Genomic DNA, 22,811 nt, shown 5'->3' on the forward strand with positions numbered 1-22,811 from the left:
AGAAAGTCCAATAGCAAGAGGGAAAAAGTAAATTTCATTTAAAATAACAGCAGGGAATATAAAATATTTGGGAGTTTACATCCCAAGACAAATACTGGAATCATATAAACATATATACAAAATACTTTTTCATACAAAAAAGTCAGATCTAAACAATCCAAAAAATATTAATTGCTCATGAGCTTGCCAAGCCAAAATAATAAAAATGGAAAATTTGCCTAAATTAATGTATTTACTTAATACCATACCAAACAATCAAAAAATATTTTGTAGAACTAGAAAAAATAATAACTGAATTCAACTGAATTCTCGGAAGAACAAAAGGTCATGGCATCAAGGGAATCAGTGAAAAAAAAAAAGGTGAAGAAAGATAATCCAACTATACTAGATCTTAAACTATATTACAAAGCGCCTATCATTAAAAATATGTGACACTGGCTAAGAGAGTAATGGATCAGTGAAAAGTATGGGCTACCTCCTGGAGGCCTCAGAATCAGCCAGAGTCAGGATAAGCAAAAGTCCTTGGTCTTTAAGGGGAGAAATGAAGGAGATTGACAAAACTGCCAAGAGTTTTGCCAAGCATCCTTCCTTGATTCTAGAGTCCAGAATCTCCACGCTTTTCTCCTCCTAGTCCTGAGGCCAGGTGAAATTCTCTCTGGCCTCTTTCACTCCACCCCCTAATCCTTACCTACAATTCTCTTAACCCCAAGCATTGAGCTAGCATTAACTGTGAGAAGAGAAATTCCAAACATAGGCTAATAGTTATTGTCCAATAGGTAATTAGCCTTAAATGTTTGGTTGTCTGATTCAAGCACACCTTTAAGAGTTTCCGCTCTTTACAGATGTGTAAAACAGATTAGGCAAACAACACACAGTAGTAAATGACCATAGTAACCTAGTGTTTGATAAACTCACAGACTCCAGTTTTGGGGATAAAACTCATTTTTCAAAAACTGCTTGGATAGGACACTAAGTAAATCGCCAACATATCACACCAAAATAAGGTCAAATTGGGTACATAATTTATACATAAAGGATGATACCATAAACAAATTAGGATTGCTTCAGGATTAGGATTAGGATTCAGATCTATGAATAAAGGAAGAATTAAGGACCAAAGTAAATATAGAAAACATGACAAAATGTAAAAAACAGTCATTTTGATTATACAAAATTTCAAAGTTTTTGCACAAACAAAACCAATGCAACCAAAATTAAAAGGAAGGCAAAAAACTGGGGAATTTTTAATTCTCTAATAATTTCTAAAATATATAGAGAAATGAGCCAAATTTGTAAAAATACAAATCAGTCTCTAATTGATAAATGATCAAAGGATAGAAAGAGGCAGTTATCAGACAAAGAAATCCAAGATATCTGTACTCATATGAAAAAATTCTCTAAATTATTACTGGTTAGAGAAATGGAAATTAAACAACTCTAAGGTACCACTTCACATCTATCAGATTGGCTAATAGGACAAAAAAAAAAAAAAAGGAAAATGATGGAAGTTTGAGGGAATGTGGAAAAATTGTAACAAATGCAATGTTAGTAGAACTGTGAAGTGATACAATTATTCTGTAAAATAATTTGAAACCATGCCCAAAGGGACTATAAAATTGAGAATACCCTCTGATCCAACAACACCACTGCTAGTTCCAAATCTCAAAGATATTCAAAAAGGGAAGAAAGGATCTATTTATACAAAAATATTTATAGCAGCTATTTTAGTGGTAGCTAAGAATTTGAAATCAAAGAAATGTCCATCAATTGGGGCTAAAGAGGCTGTGTGTATGATTGGAATTATTGTGTTGTAAGAAATGACAAGCAGGATAATTTTAGAAAAATGTGGAAAGGTTTACATGAACTGATACAAAATGAAGTGAACAGTAACAGAAGAACAATGTACACACTAAACAATAATATTGTATGATAAAGAACTGTGTGGGACTTGGATATTCTTAGCAATACAATGATCCAAAATAACTCTGAAGAACTTATGATGAAAAATGCTACGCAACCCCAGAGAAAGAACTAAAGTTTGAATATAGATCAAAGCATACTTTAAAAAATTAATTTAAAATTTTTTTTATTTTGGTCCATATTTTCTTTTATAACATAACTAATATGGAAATATGGAAATGGATGATTACAGATGTATAATATGTATCAAATTGGTTGTATTCTCATTTGGGGGACTGGGGAAGCTGGAAAGAATCTGAACCTCAATTTTAAAAACATGTAATTGGGGAAAATAAATTACTAAATAAAGGAAAAATTGCTTGCTTTAATATATAATTGAGGAAAATAAAATATATTTTAAAAATAAAATACTTTACTGGGGGGGGGGGAACAGAAACAAGAAGAGAATGATTCCAAAACATCTACAGAGAAAGTATCAAAGAAAAGCACATCTTAAGTACAAACTTAACTAGAATTCTTAGAAGGGAAGAGGAAAGAATTAAAATTATTTTTTATCAAATCATCAAAAACAATATTTTATCAATGAGGTCACCAAAGGAAAAATTGTAAAAGAAATGAATTATGGAAGAAAAATTTTTAAAAGTTATTGATAACCTGTCACAAGAGGAAAAACACTTTGAGAAACAAACTGCCTGAAATGACAGAAAAAACAAAAACAAATAGAAGCTAATGACAGAGGAGCAACAGCAGGAAGAGAAGGACAAAAGGGAAAACAAGAGGGAAGATGAAGATTAAAAAGAATAACTCTTTGAGATATCAAAAAATATTAAATAAAGTCAAGGGATTAAAAAGTAGAAGAAAATAAAATAGCTTGCGGCAAAAACAAAAGACCTAAAAAAAAATCAAATAGAGAAAACCAAAGACTAATTGGAATACTTAAAAGTAATGATAAAAATAAAGAAGTCTAAACCTTTCAAATCATAACAAAACTTCCTAGATTTCTTAGACCCAGAAGGCAAAGAAATAGAAAAAAATCCTTCCATGAAATATTCTAACTAGATATGTGACCTTAATATTAGAGATAATACAATAAAAAATTTTAAAGAGATCAAATAATTCTCATAGCTTTAGACAGATGTATTCTTAACCAAACAAAGGATAACATCTGTTACAAAAGAAAAATCTGTTACACAAAATGAAAAAAAAAACCTTCTGCACAGAAAAAAATTAATGTATCTAGAATAGAAACTATCAAATTAGGAAAAAGATCCATATCAAACTTTTGTGATAAGGATTTGATATCCAGAATATATTTTAAAATTAAAATATATTTAGGTGTTTATATATATATATGACAAATATATGTACATATTCATAACCAAAGGTTATTCCCCAAATAGATAAAGTGATCAAAGGAAAGGAACAAACTCTTCTGAAAAGAATTGCTTAACTATTAACAACCACATGAAAGAATACTCTGAATCACCAATAATAAGAAATGCAACTCAAAATAATCATATTTTACTTTATATCCTAAAAATTGACAAAGATTACAAAAGACAGGAATAGTTAGTGTTGGAAGAATTGTAGAAAAATAGACACATTGGTAGTGTACTGTTGGTGATCCTGTGAGTTGATAGCAACCATACTGAAAAGCAATTTCGAACTGCCAATGAAGCAATTTGACTCTCTGACCCAGAAATTCTATTACTGCAATTATACTCCAAGAAGTCCACTCATAAGAAGAAAGTTTCAATATATATCAAAATATTTATAGCATCACTTTCTGTGATAGCAAAAGTTGGAAACAAAATAGATACTCATAAATTGGAGAATTAAACAAATTGTGGTAATGTAATGGAATATTACCATGCTGTAAGAAACTATGGATATGATGACTCTGGAGGCCCAGAAGGATCTATATGAATAATTTAGAATGAAGAAAGCAGAACCAAGAAAACAATATACACAACTTCAACAATCTAAAGCAAAAAAAAAAAAAAAACAAACCTACATACATACCCACAAAGTACATGTTGCAAATTTATAAAGAAACAAGGCTTGAGTGTTACTACTGGGCTTATATCCCAAAGAGATTTTAAAGAAGGGAAAGAGACCTGTATGTGCAAGAATGTTTGTGGCAGCCCTCTTTATAGTGGCCAGAAACTGGAAATTGAGTGGATACCCATCGATTGGAGAATTGCTGAATAAATTGTGGTATGTGAATATTATGGAATATTATTGTTCTGTAAGAAATGACCAACAGGATGATTTCAGAAAGGCCTGGAGAGACTTACATGAACTGATGCTGAGTGAAATGAGCAGGACCAAGAGATCATTATATACTTCAACAACAATACTATAGGATGATCAATTCTGATGGATGTGGCCATCTTCAACAATGAAATGAACCACATCAGCTCCAATAGAGCAGTAATGAATTGAACCAGCTACACCCAGCGAAAGAACTCTGGGAGATGACTATTCCCAATCCTTTTATTTTTGTCCACCTGCATTTTTTATTTCCTTCACAGGTTAACTGCACACTATTTCAGAGTCCGACTCTTTTTGTACAGCAAAATAACTGTTTGGACATGTATACTAATATTGTATCTAATTTATACTTTTACATATTTAACATGTATTGGTCAACCTGCCATCTGGGGGAGGGGTGGAGGGAAGGAGGGGAAAAATTGGAACAAAAGGTTTGGCAATTGTCAATGCTATAAAATTACCCATGCATATAATCTGTAAATAAAAAGCTATAATTTAAAAAAAGAAACATGGCTTGAAAAAATTGAGATATGAAAAGACTCTCCACTTCAGTTCTTTGCAGAGGTGAGAAACCTACAAATTTTCAGACTTTTTCAAAATATTTTTCATCTATTAAGACTTCCCTTTCTCTTTAAAAAATACTATTTGTTATATGGGATGACTTTCTGGGAGAAGGAAGATTTATAGACAAGATTAATGCAATTAACTAAGGTGATTTAAAAACCCAAAATGTATCAATAAAAACTTATTTTAAAAACAAAAGTTTTAGAAGAGCTGCTGTGGGGAATAGAATAGTGAGTGAATTAAGGGATGTAAAGGGATTACCTTACAGCGTTAAAGGCCTAGTTGAGGTTGTGTAACATACATTTAGAATGCACTTGACTTACTTTTATAATTGTAACAATTTTTTGTGAAAGAATTTTGTAGTATGATCTTAATATATGTATAGATGATACTGTTTTAGACAGCCTTTAAGGTTGCATTTCATTCTCAGTAAAATGCTTTTTAAAAAATCAATAAACAAAAGACCCAGCTGGATCTTTAAACAAAAAAGAAAGAATCCACTATCTCCTAAAAGAAATTCCAAAATGAAAGCTCTCAAGAATATTATACCCAATTTCCAGAGCTTCCAGGTCAAAGAAAATAAAATACTTCAAATAGCCTGAAAGAAATAATTCAAATATTGAGAACCCATAGTTTGAATCACACAGAATTCAGCAGCCACCAATATAAAGGAAAGGAGAGCTTGGAAAAATGTGATATTCTTAAGACAAAAGATATAGGCTTACAACCAAGAATAATCTACCCAACAAAACTATAGTGGAAAAAAATAGACCTTTAATGAAATAGGAGACTTTGAAGTATTTCTGATAAAAAGACAAACGCTACATAAAAACTCTGAAATGCCAACACAAGAATCAAGAGAAACAAAAAGGTAGGCATGAGTGAATAATTATAAGGGACTAAATAAGAATCCACTGTATACACTCTAATAAGGGGATATGATACATGATCTCTTTTGAATCCTACTCATCATTAGGGGTCACAGAGGGGGTCTAATTAGACAGAAAACCTAGGAATGGTTCTGTTAGGCCTTAGGATAAATGAGAGGAAAGTTAGGGAAAATTGTTTCACATAATCAGGGTGGATAAACGTCTATATAAACAAGAAGAAGGAAGTGAGGGCAATAGCTGACTCTTTAACCTCACACTCTCTGAATTGGTTGGGTCAAAGAAAGAAAAGATACATACACACAAAAACCACAGAGTATATGAATACTCAACAGGGAAATTGGAAGGAAAGAAGAAAAGAGAGAAAGGGCAATTAGAGGGAAGATAGAATAAGGAAGGAATCAGAACCAAGCAAATACAAATGTACAAAAATAACCATAGTTTTCCTTTCTTTTCTTTTTGGACATGGCAAAGAATTGAAAACTGAGAGGATGCCCCTTATCTTAGTAGGCTGAACTACATAGATCAATGTGAAAATATTCTCTTTATTGATATAGAAAGTCTGCCTTACATAAATTTAAGGAGAAAACATGTCCTTTATGGAAAAGAAAAAGGAAAGAATGGGGAAAAAAAGAAAGTATGAATGTGGGCAGAAAGATGAAAGGTGAAAACAGAAAATAGGAAAAGCAACTAAAAAATGAAGAAGGGGAAGAAGGGAGTTAAGATAGGGAAAATAATTTAGAACCAGAAAGGGTGTTTAGAAAACCAGGTAAACTAGTCCAGTGGAAATAGGCCAGGCTAGAGACTTCAGGAAATGGTTCAAGAAAAGTATAAGGACCAAGGTGGGTTGGTAATAAGGAAAGGAAGGTATGAGTACCAGAAATACGAAAATAGGTCTGCTTATGAGAGAAGCCTGGAAGTCAGGCAAGCTTACTAAAAGAGACACAAGAGACAGGCCTGACAGGAAGATCCAGGCTGAGCTGAGGGCTTGGTTAACACTCGTGATGTTGTGGAGAAGACCTGAAAGATAAAGGTAGCCCAGTATCAATGGGATGAGCTAAGATGGAGAGGCAGGAGAAATAGAAGGGACAAGTGTTTAACAGGGGGGCTTAGATGGTGCTGGTTCCGAGGAGTTTCTCCACTACCAAACTTACCGATCCCCAGTCCCAAGATAACTCGGCCCGTCAACAACGTCTCCTTATTCTGCGCCACTGACAGCACCACGGAGCCAGCAGTGAAGAGGGCACTGGCCAGCAGGATGGCGGCGCGGCGGCCAAACACGCCGTTCAGGGCCCCGCCGGCCAGCGCCGAGAGGGCAGCCGCCCCCACGGTTCCGGACACCAGCAATTCCTGCCACAGCGTGTCCAGGCTGAGCTGCCGCTTCAGCAGCAGCATAGCCCCCGACACCACTCCCGTGTCATAGCCAAACAGGAAGCCTCCCAGGGCTGAGAAGACCGACACTACGTAGACGAAGGAAGGGGTCTCATCCTGCTGGAACTGGCGGCGCGCAGCCCGCTCCAGGTCCCCGCTGTTGGCCAGGTAGGTGCTGGAGCCCGGGCCGGGGCCACCACTCCCCTGCAGGCTGCAGAATGACTCGGTGGCAGCGATGAGGCTCTGTTCCCCGGAGACGCTGGCCGAGTCCGGATCCTGTTGCTTCCTCCGCCTCTCGCCCATGAGGCTGCTCAGGCTCCGCAGGGTATACTCCACATTCTCGGTTCCCTTGCGGCTCATAGGGGAGCCTTCGCCTTCCCCTGTGAGGGAGAAAAAGAACCTTCCGAGCCAGGTAGGTACAGCGGGCTGAGGAGCCTTGGGCAAAGCGGGGCCTCTGCTGCTGCTGCTGCTGCTGCTGCTGCTGCTCCTTCCCTCCTTTTCCTTTCCTTTCCAGGAGCTCAGCGGGAGCTCTGGTACTGATGCTGCTCCTGCCTTCCTTTTTCTTCTGTTTTCCTGCTGCAGCTTCACTGACACTTAAGCTCGAAGATGATGCCAGCTAAGGACCTACTGAAGCTGTCGGGCTAGAATACAAGAGGGGCTGGAATCTGAGCTGTTCTCGCACTCCTTGAAAAAGACTCCCTCCAAGCTAGGAATCTGGCGCAGCTGGACTGAAACGGGAGGCGGAGCCCCACTGGTCACATGTGGCAGTGGCAGTAGTTGGGAACGTTGGAGCTCTTCTGCCTTTGCTTAAAAGCCGCCTTCTTCCTGGGAGCCCCCAGCTCCTATTATGTAGGGCAAGTCGTGGGGATCCTGGAGTTTCCCCTGGAGATTTAGATCTACCTTATATTGACATTCAATCCCTCTGGGAAATGAGCGACAGCTTGGTGGGCTGGTGGATCCAGAGGAACTTCTCTGGGCTCAGCTCTTCTCAAGTATAACTAACATGAGCCCTTTGGGGATAACCAGACTTTGATTTGGAATTGGGGGTTGTTTTTTGGTGCAATCTAGGGCTTCATTGTAATTAAATGGAGCAAGTTTCTAAAAGAAATTGTAGTTACATTGTTCACAATCAGGTGGAAGAAAACTTCAAATCTCCCCCTCATCTACTTGGCCGGGCATCCTAGGGTGGAAAGGATCTGAGGAAAAATGCTGATAGGTTTTGTTTTTATTTTTGCTCAGCTAAGTGTTAATATCCTTTTTAAAAAATGAATTGGCTGGGTAATTTGGGTAATTAACGGTGAATTATACAAGTTGAGGTGGAGGAAACTGGCCAATGAGGGTACTATCCTGGAAACGTGCTGCTTCTTGCTGACATTGTGAGTGTATGGGAGAAGGGGGTCTTGGTGAACCTGCTTTTGGAAATACTGATGAAGTGTAACAGTAGGGCCTTGTCTTGATTCAGAGCACAGCAAAGATGTTCTGTTAATATTTCCTTTCATTCTTTCATTTCTGTGCATATGCATTCTTCCTGACCCTGTGGCCTTCCCATTCTGGAAGAGCACTTATCCCCTAAAGACTCCTTTTTCTGAATGGTAAGTTCTTTTTAGACCGTCTTAGAGCACCCTTGGTAAGAACCTATAGAATCTCTTATTTCAATTTCTCTTTCACTTGCTGATGACAAATCTGTTCATTTGAGATTGTTAGTCATAGTGGAGAGTGTGTCAGTCAATAAGTATTTATTATGTATTGACTATATATACCAGGCTTTGTACTAAACACTTAGAGAGCTAGACTGTATCATTTCTTTCTATTCTACTGTCTGATTGGTCTCCCATATATTAGCCTTTCAGTATACAAAAACAGTGAACAAATGATTGTATGTGAAAATGTGAACTTCTGTTCTGGATGATTTGTTTCCTTTTCACCACCTACAGGATTTTTTGTTTTCTTTTTTGATTGGCTTTTTGTACATAAAGTAACTTTGAACTTCAGCCTATGTGTATACTAGTTGATCAGTTCTCCTGACCATAAATAGCTTTATCTCCTCAAGTTTCTAGATGAATTCTTGAGGAGCAATCAGGTGCTTCCAATGTTATCATTTCAAACATCTATTCTGGTATATTATCAATATCAACCCCAAGTGACTAATGCTCCAAGATCATTTGCCAGTGCCAGTTAGTATTTCCTCAGTGTTAATCAGTTGGAAGCTTCTTGATATTGTTGAAAAGTCATTAACATCAATTGTAAAGTCCGGACTAACTCTCCGGAGGGCCTCAGGATCAGTCAGAATCCTTGGTCTTTAGGGGGAGAAGTGAAGGAGGCAGGCAAGCTGCCACTAGGCTTGCCAAAGTATCCTGGCTTCTAGAGTCCAGACTCTCCAGCCCCTCCAGCCTCTCTCCTCCTCATCTCCTGACCTCCCTCCCTCAGCCCTCCCAATCCTAGCCTATGATTACTTCACTACCACACATTCAGCAAGCATCAGTAGTGAGGAGAGACATCACATTTCCATATCATCTAAGTATATGCTTATAGAGCCATTATCTCACTTCGAATAGGTAATTAGCTTTAAGTGCTCTGCTGCCTGATTCAAGTATACCTTTTCAGAGTTTTCAGCCTTCTACAATCAATTAGTTTTTAGAAAAATATATTTACAGAGAAAATATAAGATAATAGATGTATAAAAAAAATCCCCTCTATACTGGAGTATAATTTCCTGTCTACTACTTTTGTCTCTGAGGAGAATGCATTCAAATTAAAAGTGGTAGCTATAATCATTCTTTTAACTACTGAGTTCATTTCTGGGTGTAACATAATTGATGCCTGAGTTGCTCCCTTGATTTCATGAAATGGTTTCTTGGCTGCCAGTCTAAATCTGCTGTTGGTGGGCCAAGCAAGTCATTCATTGAAGCTAGCATATTCCCCAAGCTGAGCAACGATAAGTAAAAATGAAAGAATGACTTGTCTGATGAAGTAAAGGCAGCAACACAGCTGATTTCTCCAACATTTTCCTCTAAATTACTTTAAAATAATGCTTCAAATTAAATTTTGGAGCAGCAGAGCCAACAAAAGATAAAAGTGAGATATTTTCTAGTCTAAAAAACCTTAGGGGGTTGTCAAGAGAGATAGCAACAGTTTCAGCAATCAGATTTAATGTTAAAAATCAAGAAATAGGCTGGAAGATGAGCAACAGCACTAAGAAGCTGACCAAAAAAAAATTACTATGGTAACAGGAAAAATCAAAACAAACCCAGAAGACAACAAAGTCAAAACTGCTACATCCAAAGTCTCAAAGAAAAATGTGAATTGTTCTCAGGTCCAAAAAGAAGGTTTAGAAGCACTCAAAAAGAATTTTTGAATTCATATAAGAGAAATAAAAGGAAAATGGGGAAAAAAATGAAAGTGATATGAGAAAATTATGAAAAAAGAGTCAACAGTTTGGTAAAAGAGGAACACAAAAATACTAAAATAATAATAATAATAATGATAGCTTAAAAAAACAGAACAAGACAAGTGGTAAGAAAGGCATAAAAGCTCCTTAAAAAGCATAATTGGTCAAATAGGAAAGTAAAAAAAAATTCATTGATTAAAAGAACTCCTTAAAAAGTAAAATTAGTCAAATGGAAAGAGAGGTGCAAACACTCACTGAAGAAAATAATACCTTAAAAATTAGAATTGGTCAAGTGGAAACTAATGACTTTATGAGACATCAAGAAACAATGAAACAAAATGAAGAAACAATATGAAATTGCTCATTGGAAAAACAACTGACCTAGAAAATATATCCAGAAGAGATAATTTAAGAATTATTGAAATATCTGAAAGCTATGACCAAATAAAGGGCCTAGACACCATTTTTCTTTTTTAAAAAATATTTTTATTTTCTCCAGTTACATGTAAAACAATTTTACGTTTGCTTTTAAAACTTTGGGTTCTGAGGCCTGGAGAGACTTACATGAACTGATGCTGAGTGAAATGAGCAGGACCAGGAGATCATTATATACTTCAACAACAATACTATATGATGACCAGTTCTGATGGACCTGGCCATCCTCAGCAATGAGATCAACCAAATCATTTCCAATGGAGCAGTAATGAACTGAACTAGCTATGCCCAGAAAAAGAACTCTGGGAGATGACTAAAAACCATTACATTGAATTCCCAATCCCTATATTTATGCCCACCTGCATTTTTGATTTCCTTCACAAGCTAATTGTACAATATTTCAGAGTCTGATTCTTTTTGTACAGCAAAATAACGGTTTGGTCATGTATACTTATTGTGTATCTAATTTATATTTTCATATATTTAACATCTACTGATCATCCTGCCATCTGGGGGAGGGGGGAAGGGGTAAGAGGTGAAAAATTGGAACAAGAGGTTTGGCAATTGTTAATGCTGTAAAGTTACCCATGCATATAACCTGTAAATAAAAGGCTATTAAATTAAAAAAAAAAACCTTTGGGTTCTGAATTTTCTCCTTCTTTCACCCTTTCCCTCAACTGAGAAGACACATGAGAAGTTATGCAAAACATTTCCATAAAAGTCGTTTTGTGGAAAAAAAAACAAAAACAAGCAAAACAGATTTCCCCCTATCAAAATAAAAAACTCTCAAGAAAAAAGTTTTTAAAAATATTCTTCAGTCTGTATTCAGACATTATTAGTTTTTTCTCTGAGTATGGATAGCATTTTTCATCTTAAATCCTTCAGGATTGGATCATTATATTGCTGAGAATAGCAAAGTCATTCACCACTAATCATTCCCATCTTGGTACACAGCACATTTCAATTTGCTTGAGTTCATGGAGGATTTTTCAGGTTTTTCTGAGAGCATCCTACTCATCATTTCGTATAGAACAGTAATATTCCATCATAATCACATACCACAATTTATTCAAACATTCCCCAAATGATGGGCATCCTCTCTATTTCCAATTCTTTGCCCTGAGAAAAGAGCTGCTATAAATATTTTTTGTACATATAGGTCCTTTACCTTTTTTTTTTTTAATTTCTTTTGGGATTCATTCCTAGTGATGGTATATTAGATCAAAGCATATGCATGATTTTATGGATCTTTGGGCATAGTTCATATCTTTTTGGTTATCAGTTGGGGAATGATTCTTATTTTTTACAAATTTGACTTAGTTCTCTATATATTTGAGAAAGGAAGCCTTCATCAGAGAAACTTGGTTCAAAATTCTTTTCACAATTACTATTGCTAAATGTATTCCCCCCATTTATTCTATTCTCTCTTTTCTTTTTTCCCTGTCCCTCCTCAAAAGTATTTTGCTTCTGACTACCTTCACCCAGTGTGCCCTCTCTTCTAACACCTTCCCCCTTCTCATATCTCCTTTCCCTACTACTTTCCTGCAGGATAAAATAGATTTCTATACTCAAAAATAGCATGCTTGAGCTATTTTCTCTTTGAACTATTTCTAATGAGAGTAAAGTTCACTCACCTTTAACTCGTCCCCTCCACTGTAAAAGCTTTTTTTTTTTTTAGCCTCTTTTATGGCAGATAATTTACATCATTCCATTTCTTTCATTCCCTCTCTCCTAGTACATTCCTCTATCACTCCTTACTTTGATTTTTAAAGATATTATCCTTTCATATTCAATTCACGCCTCTGCCCTCTGTCTATATATACTCCTTTTAACTGCCATAATAATAAGAAAGGTCTTATGAGTTGTAAGCCTCATTGAGTCCTTTATGATTAACCTTTCCTGATTACCTCCTATATTTGAAAATCAAATTTTCTATTCAACTGTGGTCTTTTCATCATTAATGTTTGGAAGTCCTCTATTTCATTTATTAGGATTAAAGGATTAAACTTATTTTTTCTAGGTAAATAATAATAAATTAATACAATAAAATAATAAATAAATATTAATATAAATAATTTAATATAATATATAATATAATAATATAAATAAAACAAGGAGGTGTCTAAAAAAAAGAGGGAGAATATGGGGAGATGCTAGTCAGAAGCAAAACACTTTTGAGGTTGGACAAGGTGAACAGAGATAGTGTAGAGAATGAAGAATGATTGATCTGGGTCTTCACCAAAATGTAGGCTTTGGAAAGACCTCAGTGATATGTATTCTCAAAAGAGCTTAAAAAAGCAAAGGGAAGGAATGTTGATGATAGCAGGGATAAAAAGGCACTACTAGACTTCAATACAGAGCACCAAACATTTTGTAAAAGAGGTGAGAGATGACCCATTACTTGTTAGATTGTGTCAAGTCCTAAATTAAATCAAATCTTTAAGTGGAGGAATAAAGTATATTTAATCTAGAAACATGGCAGTAAACCTGTTATCCTGAGGGATGGTCCAACAGGAGATTCACAGGAAAGGCTTTCATACTTTTAGGAGAAAAGGAAGAAGAAATAACATGAGTTAGCAAGGCCTGATTGTGAGACCCTAGTCACTCTGGAATCTGGGCTGGAATTTTCACTCATTCTGGTTCATATTCTTCATCATCTAAACTTGTCACGAATCTCAACAAATAGAATAGAGATATTAGGAACAAAGACCTAGCTCAAGAGAGGTCTTTTTACAAAGTAAGATACCAGAGTGGGGACTTAAGGTGTGGTTCAGCTGAAATCTAGAGTAAATATCTGTGAGTAGGAGTGCAGCGTTATTATGAGAATTCAGACATTATTATGATTATTAAGAAGAGTGGTAGGTGATATGCAATAGCATTTGATATTATTTCTGTCATTATTTAATAGAATTCTTTGATCTATACAAGGTAAGACTAAGTCTTTCATTTTTACAGTCAAAGGTTCTGATAAAAGCCTCATTTCCAAAATATATAGAGAATTAACTCTAATTTATAAAAAATCAAGCCATTCTCCAATTGAAAAATGGTCAAAGGATATGAACAGACAATTCTCAGATGAAGAAATTGAAATTATTTCTAGTCATATGAAAAGATGCTCCAAGTCATTATTAATCAGAGAAATGCAAATTAAGACAACTCTAAGATACCACTACACACCTGTCAGATTGGCTAAGATGACAGGAAAAAATAATGATGATTGTTGGAGGGGATGTGGGAAAACTGGGACATTGATGCATTGTTGGTGGAGTTGTGAACAAATCCAACCATTCTGGAGAGTAGTTTGGAACTATGCTCAAAAAGTTATCAAACTGTGCATATCCTTTGATCCAGCAGTGTTACTATTGGGCTTATATCCCAAAGAGATCATAAAGAAGGGAAAGGGACTTGTATATGCACGAATGTTTGTGGCAGCCCTCTTTGTAGTGGCCAGAAACTGGAAACTGAGTGGACGTTCATCAATTGGAGAATGGCTGAATAAATTGTGGTATATGAATATTATGGAATATTATTGTTCTGTTAGAAATGACCAACAGGATGATTTCAGAAAGGCCTGGAGAGACTTACACGAACTGATGCTGAGTGAAACGAGCAGAGCCAAGAGATCATTATATACTTCAACAACAATACTATATGATGACCAGTTCTGATGGACCTGGCCATCCTCAGCAATGAGATGAACCAAATCATTTCCAATGGAGCAGTAATGAACTGAACCAGCTACACCCAGCGAAAGAACTCTGGTAGATGACTAAAAACCATTACATTGAATTCCCAGTCCCCATATTTATGCCCACCTGCATTTTTTATTTCCTTCACAAGCTAATTGTACAATATTTCAGAGTCTGATTCTTTTTGTACAGCAAAATAACAGTTTGGTAATGTATACTTATTGTGTATCTAATTTATATTTTCATATATTTAACATCTACTGGTCATCCTGCCATCTGGGGGAGGGGGTGGAGGGTAAGGAGGGGAAAAAGTGGAACAAGAGGTTTGGCAATTGTTAATGCTGTAAAGTTACCCATACATATAACCTGTAAATAAAAGGCTATTAAATAAAAAAAAAAAAGACTAAGTCTTTCCTTTTCTACTTTCTTTTACAAAGGAAAAAAACCTTAGCTTAAAAGGATCACAGAGAGGATATGGGGGTGTGCAGGGGAGAAGCTAAATTTTCACTGATGCCCCATATTTTGCTGTGTTTCCTACTCTCTGCTTCAGGAAAAAGTAGGGTCTTTAAATTTGAGGTGTCAAAGGGGAAATGATATAAAACAAGAGCAGAAGAAGGACAGTTACAATCAGAGTAAATAGCATATAGAGACATGTATAGCTCCATTCTTGGGCTGATCCTTCTCTGTGATATATCTGTGGTCAGAAGATCATGCTAGTGACTAGGCCAACACTGAGAATAGGAAAACACCAGCATGCCAGATTATAATAGATATACCACTTTCTAAACTCTTATGCCGTTGCAATGATTGATGATGGTCTATTCTAATAAGAATGCATTAAAGAACCTGTGGTAATGCATCCTTTGGACTGGTCAAACTAAAGCACAAAGTGAATATATTCTAGTATTCTTAGGTCCAGATTAAACCTTCATATGAGAAACTTCTGAAACCTAGTAAAGCAGTGAGCTTGTAGCTTGCAGCAGATGTTTATTTATTTATTTTAGTATGCATTAGCCAATTGTTTTTAAGTATTTAAGTATTTAAATACTGACTCTAAACCAGAAGTTCAGATGCTGTATGCAACATCTTAGCATATATGTTTTTCATTCTGAGATTTTGAAAGGAGCCAATTCCATTTCGCTAAGGTCACATAAATACTCAGAATAAAACGGTATATTGAAAAAGAAATGGGGTTAGTTATTGGGAAGGGAGTATGGAGTTTTAGAATTAAGTTTTCATTTGCAGATCATAAAATTATGCATCTTCATACAAGGAGTAACATTACTATACTGTAAGAGCCAGAACTGAGGGATAGAAGATCTCCACTTTCTTTGGTAACTAAAAAATGTGTAACATTTAGTCAATACTTTTCTCCCAAGAAGACATGCTCAAAGTTTCTAGGTGTGTGTGTGTGTGTGTGTGTGTGTGTGTGTGTGTAAGTATCCTTCAATAGGAGAACCTACCTGGAGTCAGAAAGATATGTGTTCAAAATCCAACTTCGGTTATTTGCTGGCTATGTGACTCTAGGCAGTAAGTTAAACTTTGTTTGCCTCTGTTTCCTCAATGGAAAAATAAAGATAATAATAGTACCTGCCAGGCAGGATTGTAGTGAGGTTCAAATGAAATAATATTTGTAAAGCACTTGACACAGTATTTGCTTTATAGTAGGAACTATACAAATGCTTATTCCCTCCCTTCTCTTCCCCAACCTGATGATTAAACCTATAGGCTATCTATAGATGTTTAAACCTATTAAGTTAAGCAGCAGAAAGAAGAAAGTGGAAAAGAAATAAAATAATTGTATCTACAGAGAAAGTCAGGTTAAATCAACAAATATTTAAGTACCTATTAAATGCCAGGCACTATGCTAAGCACTGGCAATACAAAGAAAAGCAATTAAAAGTCACTGTTCTCAAAGATCTCAAAGAACTTAGTCTCCTGGGGGAGACAATATGCAAAAAGCAAACAAGCAATCACAAACAAAAACTTTGAATAAACAATACATATCAAGGATAAATTGGAGATTTATATCTTTGATATAAGTTCATTTTAAGGGAAACTCATTAGAAGAGATTTGCCAATATGTTTCTACCTTGGTTTATAGACTTCTTAAAAATTCTGTTTCATTAATATTCATTATAAAAAAAACAATTTAGGGATTAATTTGGTTCTGAGAATACATGTCTTCTTATCTTACAATTCTCATTTATAAAATGAAGAAATTGAATTTGAAAGTCTTTTCTAGCTCTTAGTCTATGATCTATGACTTCTGAGATTCTTTTCATTTCAATGGTATATTTATTTTGGTCATGCTAGAACTTATTAGAGGTGATTTAATTCAACCTCTTCACATATCTTGAGCAGGATAGGAATTCAATGACCATGTAGTTTAAACCATTCCTGAACAAAAATGTACTCTACCTGACAAGAGGTCATTCTTTTTTTTTTTTCCTTTAAGGAGATTAGTTCTGCTATAAAGTAGCCAAATGCATTTTTTGATAACACTAATTGTTAGAAAGTCTAGCAAGCTTAAATTCATCTCCTTGCATTTCCCATTCATTGTTCTCATATCTGTCCTACACAGAATAAATCTTTTCTCTGAAAGCCCCACAAAATACATGAAGATAGCAGAAATTGGAGTTTTAAAATGAGGAGGAGGAATTTACTTCTTTCTACTTACATTCAGGTTTAGCACTCCACTTTCTAATACTGAAGACTCCATACAAAGGCGAAGCAATCTACTTGCTCTAAGAAGCATTTGTAGCCCTTGAAAACTATAAGACATATCCTAACTTTCATTTCTCCTGATTAGTTGTGTTCTCAGAGTTAGTCTGGCTATATCTTCCCTTAATAGTTCTAAAAGTATCCCTGAGGTGGAATCAGGGGTAATTTGCTAATGCCATTAGTTCTAGCTGAACCAATATGCTTCCTGCCCACACTATGGGTTATAAATAATTTGCTCAGAAGGCCTTAAGTAAGTAGAAAGGAGTATTTACTAAGATGATAAAGAATAGTTGGCACACAACATTCCCCTAAAAGTTTGTGTTCCGCTTTCCATAAAATACCTACAGAGACCAGGAGAAAGAGGATCCAAACTTAGAGCACATGTGACAAAAAAGAATTCAAAGCACCTGTTTTCTAAATAGAAGCCTATTTTCTGGGTCTTGTTCAACTTCTTCAATGTTCTTCTTAGTCATAGTGTATTCTCTTAGCTAGGCTCTATAGAGAATGAGTTCAGACTTTCCTTGACTCATGTTGATGCAAATATTGCCACCAAAAGGAGATTCTGTTTAGGCGTATCTTGTTCATGAAGCAATGAGATCAATATTACTGATCAAAGAATACATGGCAAGAGAGTAAGGTATATGAAGCCTGAAAAGGCAGGAGAGGTCAAGTTAAGAAGTGGGAAAATACTTATAATACAAAGACCAGTCAGCAAGCTATTGTCCTAGTCCAGGAATGACGTGATGAGGGCTAGCACCAGTGGATGGCAGTGTCAGAGAAGAAAAAAGAATATTTTGAGAGATGTTGCAAAGATGAAATCTTTTTTGCTTTAGCAACAGATTGATATGGGGGTAAAAGAGAGTAACATTTTAAGGATGACAGATTGTGAGCCTGAGAGACTGGGAGAAAGAATAATGACTTCTATACCAATATGGAAAGTAGAAGGAGGAGGAAGATTTAGAGAGAAGACATTGGATATGTTGAGTTTGTGTACTGGAGATCCAGCTCAAGATATCTGAAAGGAAGTTAGAAATGTGAGACTAGAAATCAGGAGAGACTTAGGATGTGGCAGAGTAGATTTGAAAATCAATAGCAAAATTAAGCTTATAGGTACTAATATGATTAATAGACAAAGTAGAATAGAAGAAAACTAAGGTTACTAGTAACTGTGAAGAGAGCACTATCAGATGAATTATGGGGCTAGAAGCTGGGTTTTAAAAAGTTAGGAAGACAGTCAAAAAACAGAAAGTAGAGGTACCTGTTGTAGATGATCTTTGTCTAAAGGAATCTCATTCAATGTTTGTGGCAGCCCTTTTTGTAGTGGCTAGAAACTGGAAACTGAATGGATGTCCATCAGTTGGAGAATGGCTGAATAAATTGTGGTATATGAAAATTATGGAATATTACTGTTCTGTAAGAAATGACCAACAGGATGATTTCAGAAAGGCCTGGAGAGACTTACATGAACTGATGCTGAGTGAAATGAGCAGGACCAGGAGATCATTATATACTTCAACAACAATACTAGATGATGACCAGTTCTGATGGATCAGGCCATCCTCAGCAACGAGATCAACCAAATCATTTCTAATGGAGCAGTAATGAACTGAACTAGCTATGCCCAGAAAAAGAACTCTGGGAGATGACTAAAAACCATTACATTAAATTCCCAATCCCTATATTTATGCACACATGCATTTTTTATTTCCTTCACAAGCTAATTGTACAATAATTCAGAGCCTGATTCTTTTTGTACAGCAAAATAATGTTTTGGTCATGTATACTTATTGTGTATCTAAGTTCTATTTTAATATATTTAACATCTACTGGTCATCCTGCCATCTAGGGGAGGGGGTGGGGGGGGGTAAGAGGTGAAAAATTGGAACAAGAGGTTTGGCAATTGTTAATGCTGTAAAGTTACCCATGTATATATCCTGTAAATAAAAGGCTATTAAATAAAAAAAAAAAAAAAAGGAATCTCATTCAAGCTACCTGGGATCATTTTAGAAATAAGATGAACACTCTAAGTTTGTTTAGGAAAAAATATAAAGATTTATGACCTATATAGTACATGCTGGGCAAATAGCTGGGCACCAATATTTTGGGGGTGCAAAGTCCATACTTCTCATATTTTCTAATATCTATATAACGTTCAGTAATATAGCAAGTGGCAGTATATAAATGTTCAGCAAATCAGCAAATTAAAAATTAATAAAACATTGCAAAAATCATCTCAAAAGGAACTCATCTTACTTTTAAGGAAGCGCACTGGAAAAGAAACAGACTACTATAGAGTTAGAGTTTAAAGTAATAGAAAATGCCAGTTTTTCCTAGTGTTTTTAGATTCTCCAATAATGAATGTCTCAGAGAAGCTCTCCAATATCTCCCATCCAATTCAAAGAGACCAGTATTTATCTTAAATAAGAACCTACATGTAGCTCCACAGAAAGTCATTCAATATTTAGAAGTGGAGCCATTGGGACACTTAAAAAATAGTCCCAGAGATTGCAGAGACAATCTAACAATAGGTGAGCAAATTGGGCTCCTGTCAAGTAAATTGAGATGAATGGACATTCATCTTGGTCATCTCTGAACCAAAGACTGTTTGCCAGTTTTACAAAGTCTGCCTGATCCAGATAGTGGCTTAGAAATAGACATTTCAAATAATGACTTTTCATACTGTGTCTCATGAACATAACACTGTTAGGTGGTCTGAATCTTCTATAAGCTCAGAACTACTGTCCTGCCTTTCTAAACTATCAGCTAATATAATCAACTAGCTAGCATTGTCATGGAGGAATATAGGTCCTCAGATCATAGAAGAACAAGGATTTTGAGTTATTACCAGATTAATGCATATCTCTAGGGAAACTGAGAGGATGGTTACATATGTAATCAGATAACAATGTCAGCATTTAACCATGAATGCATACCTTGTATATGATTACATGTATTAGTGTATCTGTTCAATGTTGCTTGCTCCTATTTTATTTTTTCCCTTAAACATTTATTTACTCTGTATTAACATCATGCATGTACTGTATAGACTGTATAGTTTGTTGATTATTATTATTAACAAATGAATCTTACTCTTTTCTATAGACTACTAATGCTATTATTATTTGAATGTAAACAGCAAAGGTTACATAACTAGATCTGGCTGCCTTGTAAAGGGATGAGTGGGAAGCCTAAGTAACTTAAGACCTGAAAAATGTGTTTCTTCTCAACTCGGGAAAAGAAGAGGCTATCATGGGGATCAGAATTTGAGAGAAGTAGTTTCTCCTCACTGTCCCCTCTCTCACTACTCTGTCTACAATATTACTTTAAATATTTTTGGAGAAAGAAGATTGTTAATTACTGGATTTGAATTGTGTAGTACAATTTTTTTCCCCATGGGCATTCAAAAGGGAAAATGTAGAATCTCAGGTCATTACAGAGCTATCTAAGATTGGAGAACTGTGGGTTTTGCCAAACATTTCAGTAGATTTACTGAGGACAGAAAATATTAAAACTGAGGGAGAATGTAAGGGTAGGACTCCATCATTATCCTTCCTTAGGTATGCAGGAAGATTTGTATGTATATATCTAGCATTTGAATCAATCAGTAAAAACCAGAATGAACAGGTCCTGCATCATCTTCAATCAATCACTGAAATACTTGATCCAGTCCTAAAGAATTGGTAGAAAAAAGGAAGGAACTATTTCAGAACCAGAGACAGGAATTCTGGGAATCTTGGTTTGAGAAATTAGAATAAGCATGGACTTTTATTTGTATAAGTTCTATTAGGAAAAAAAGTAAAGTTCGATTTTGACAGAAAAGAGAGATTTGAGGATGGCCATCGATTCTACAAGAATATTGAAACAAGATTCAGGCTGCAAGAAGTTTTGTGAAGAGACTTACTTTTCCTCCAGCTTTCCTTCCTAATCCTTCTCTGTCCACAATAATTTGCTATGTTGTTACCCAAACATTTCTAGCAAATTGTGTTTTGCTTCAACCATAAAGAGACAAGAAGAAATAATGAGAGACAGATAAAATACAAATTTATTAGAGACAGATAAATGTAAATTAATGAGAAATAAATATAAATATAAATTTAGGCAGAGAATCTAACCTTTACCTACATTTTCCTATAGGTTCCAAGTAATGATGACTGAACTCAAAATTTTTGTTTAAGATAAGCTCTCTAGAGCTGAAGAGGAGGGACAAAATGGACTATATGAGCCATTACATTAACGTCCTAGGTTTCAGACAAATTAATTATTATAACAGGTGTTAAACATTAAAAAAACCAAAACCCTAGAACTTTAATGATTCAGGCAACTCAGAAATAAAAGATCTAAAATAACTAGGAACTATTCTCCAAGAAATACAGAAAGCTACTTATTCAATCAAAATTTAATCAATCAAATCCAATCAAAAATGGTTTAAATGTAAAAGTTTTGATGTAGAGAAGTAAAAGAAAAAACAACAGATCATAGAACCATGGATTTAAAGTTAGAAGGAATCTTCAGCCACATAGAATCATATGCTCATCTAGACTGAGTCTTAAACAGGACTTTTAGGGTCATTTACAGATGAAATTAACACCCAAAGTAGACTTTCCCAAGATCACAATGGTAGTTAGAATTTGATTGGTTTAAGATTGAAAAAGTCATGCAACATATCTATATATATGTAATACACAACAAGGCTATATATTGTTACCTTAGTTCATTCAGTTTGTATGCAAAGTTCATCAAGCAAAATACCAGCCTAGATGAATCAAAAGCTGAAGTTAAAGTGCTGGAAGAAATATCAGCAATCTCAGAAATTTATACAATATCATTCTGATTGCAGAAAAAGAAGATTTAAGAACCCTCTTGATGAGAATGAGAGAGGAGAGTATAAGAGATGACTTAAAAGCTTAGCATCAAAAAAGATCTTGGAAACAAGTTCTATCATTTCCTGGCAAATAGGAGGGGAAATGGAAGCAGTGTTATATTTTATTTGGAGTCCAAGATCACTGTAGATGCTATCTATAACCATGAAATTAAAAAAAAAACATTCTTGCTCTTTGGAAGGAAAGCTATGGCAAATCTAAACAGCATGCTTAAGAGTAGAGATATAACCTTGTCATATAATCAAAGCTGTGTTTTATTTTTTTTCAGGCGCAACGTGTGACTGTGAGAATTGAACTATAATTCAAATTGTGGTACTGTAGAAGGTTTTGAGAGTCCTTTGGACAGGAAGGAAGTCAAATCAGTTAATACTTAAGGAAATGAATTCATACTATTCACTGGAAGAGCAAAAATTGAAACTTAAGCTTAAATACTTTGGCCACGTAATGAGATTAGACTCACTAGAAAAGACTCTGATGTTGAAAGAGATTGATGGCAAAAAGAAAAAGGAATGGCAGAGGATGAGATGGATAGATAGTGTCATGGAAACAATGAACATGAACTTGGACTGACTTCAGAGACAGCAGAGAACAGAAGGGCCTGGAATGCTATGATGTATAAGGTAATGAAGAGTCTGACATGACTGGGTAACAGCAACAACAACAATAACAATAATAACAA

At 35.3% G+C, this 22,811-nt stretch overlaps 1 protein-coding gene across 1 annotated transcript in view; it reads right to left on the minus strand.

The window, feature by feature from the left end:
• SLC2A13 (solute carrier family 2 member 13) overlaps window positions 1-8,056 on the minus strand; it is a 134,884-nt gene extending 126,828 nt beyond the window's left edge. The window contains exon 1 of the mRNA XM_031940525.1: window positions 6,800-8,056. Within this exon, the coding sequence (XP_031796385.1) occupies window positions 6,800-7,376 (577 nt within the window). The 5' untranslated portion in view covers window positions 7,377-8,056. The remainder of the gene's footprint in view (window positions 1-6,799) is intronic.
• Between the last annotated feature and the right edge of the window lie 14,755 nt (window positions 8,057-22,811).

The sequence above is a fragment of the Sarcophilus harrisii genome, chromosome 5 (assembly GCF_902635505.1).
Source record: "Sarcophilus harrisii chromosome 5, mSarHar1.11, whole genome shotgun sequence".
Taxonomy (NCBI): domain Eukaryota; kingdom Metazoa; phylum Chordata; class Mammalia; order Dasyuromorphia; family Dasyuridae; genus Sarcophilus; species Sarcophilus harrisii.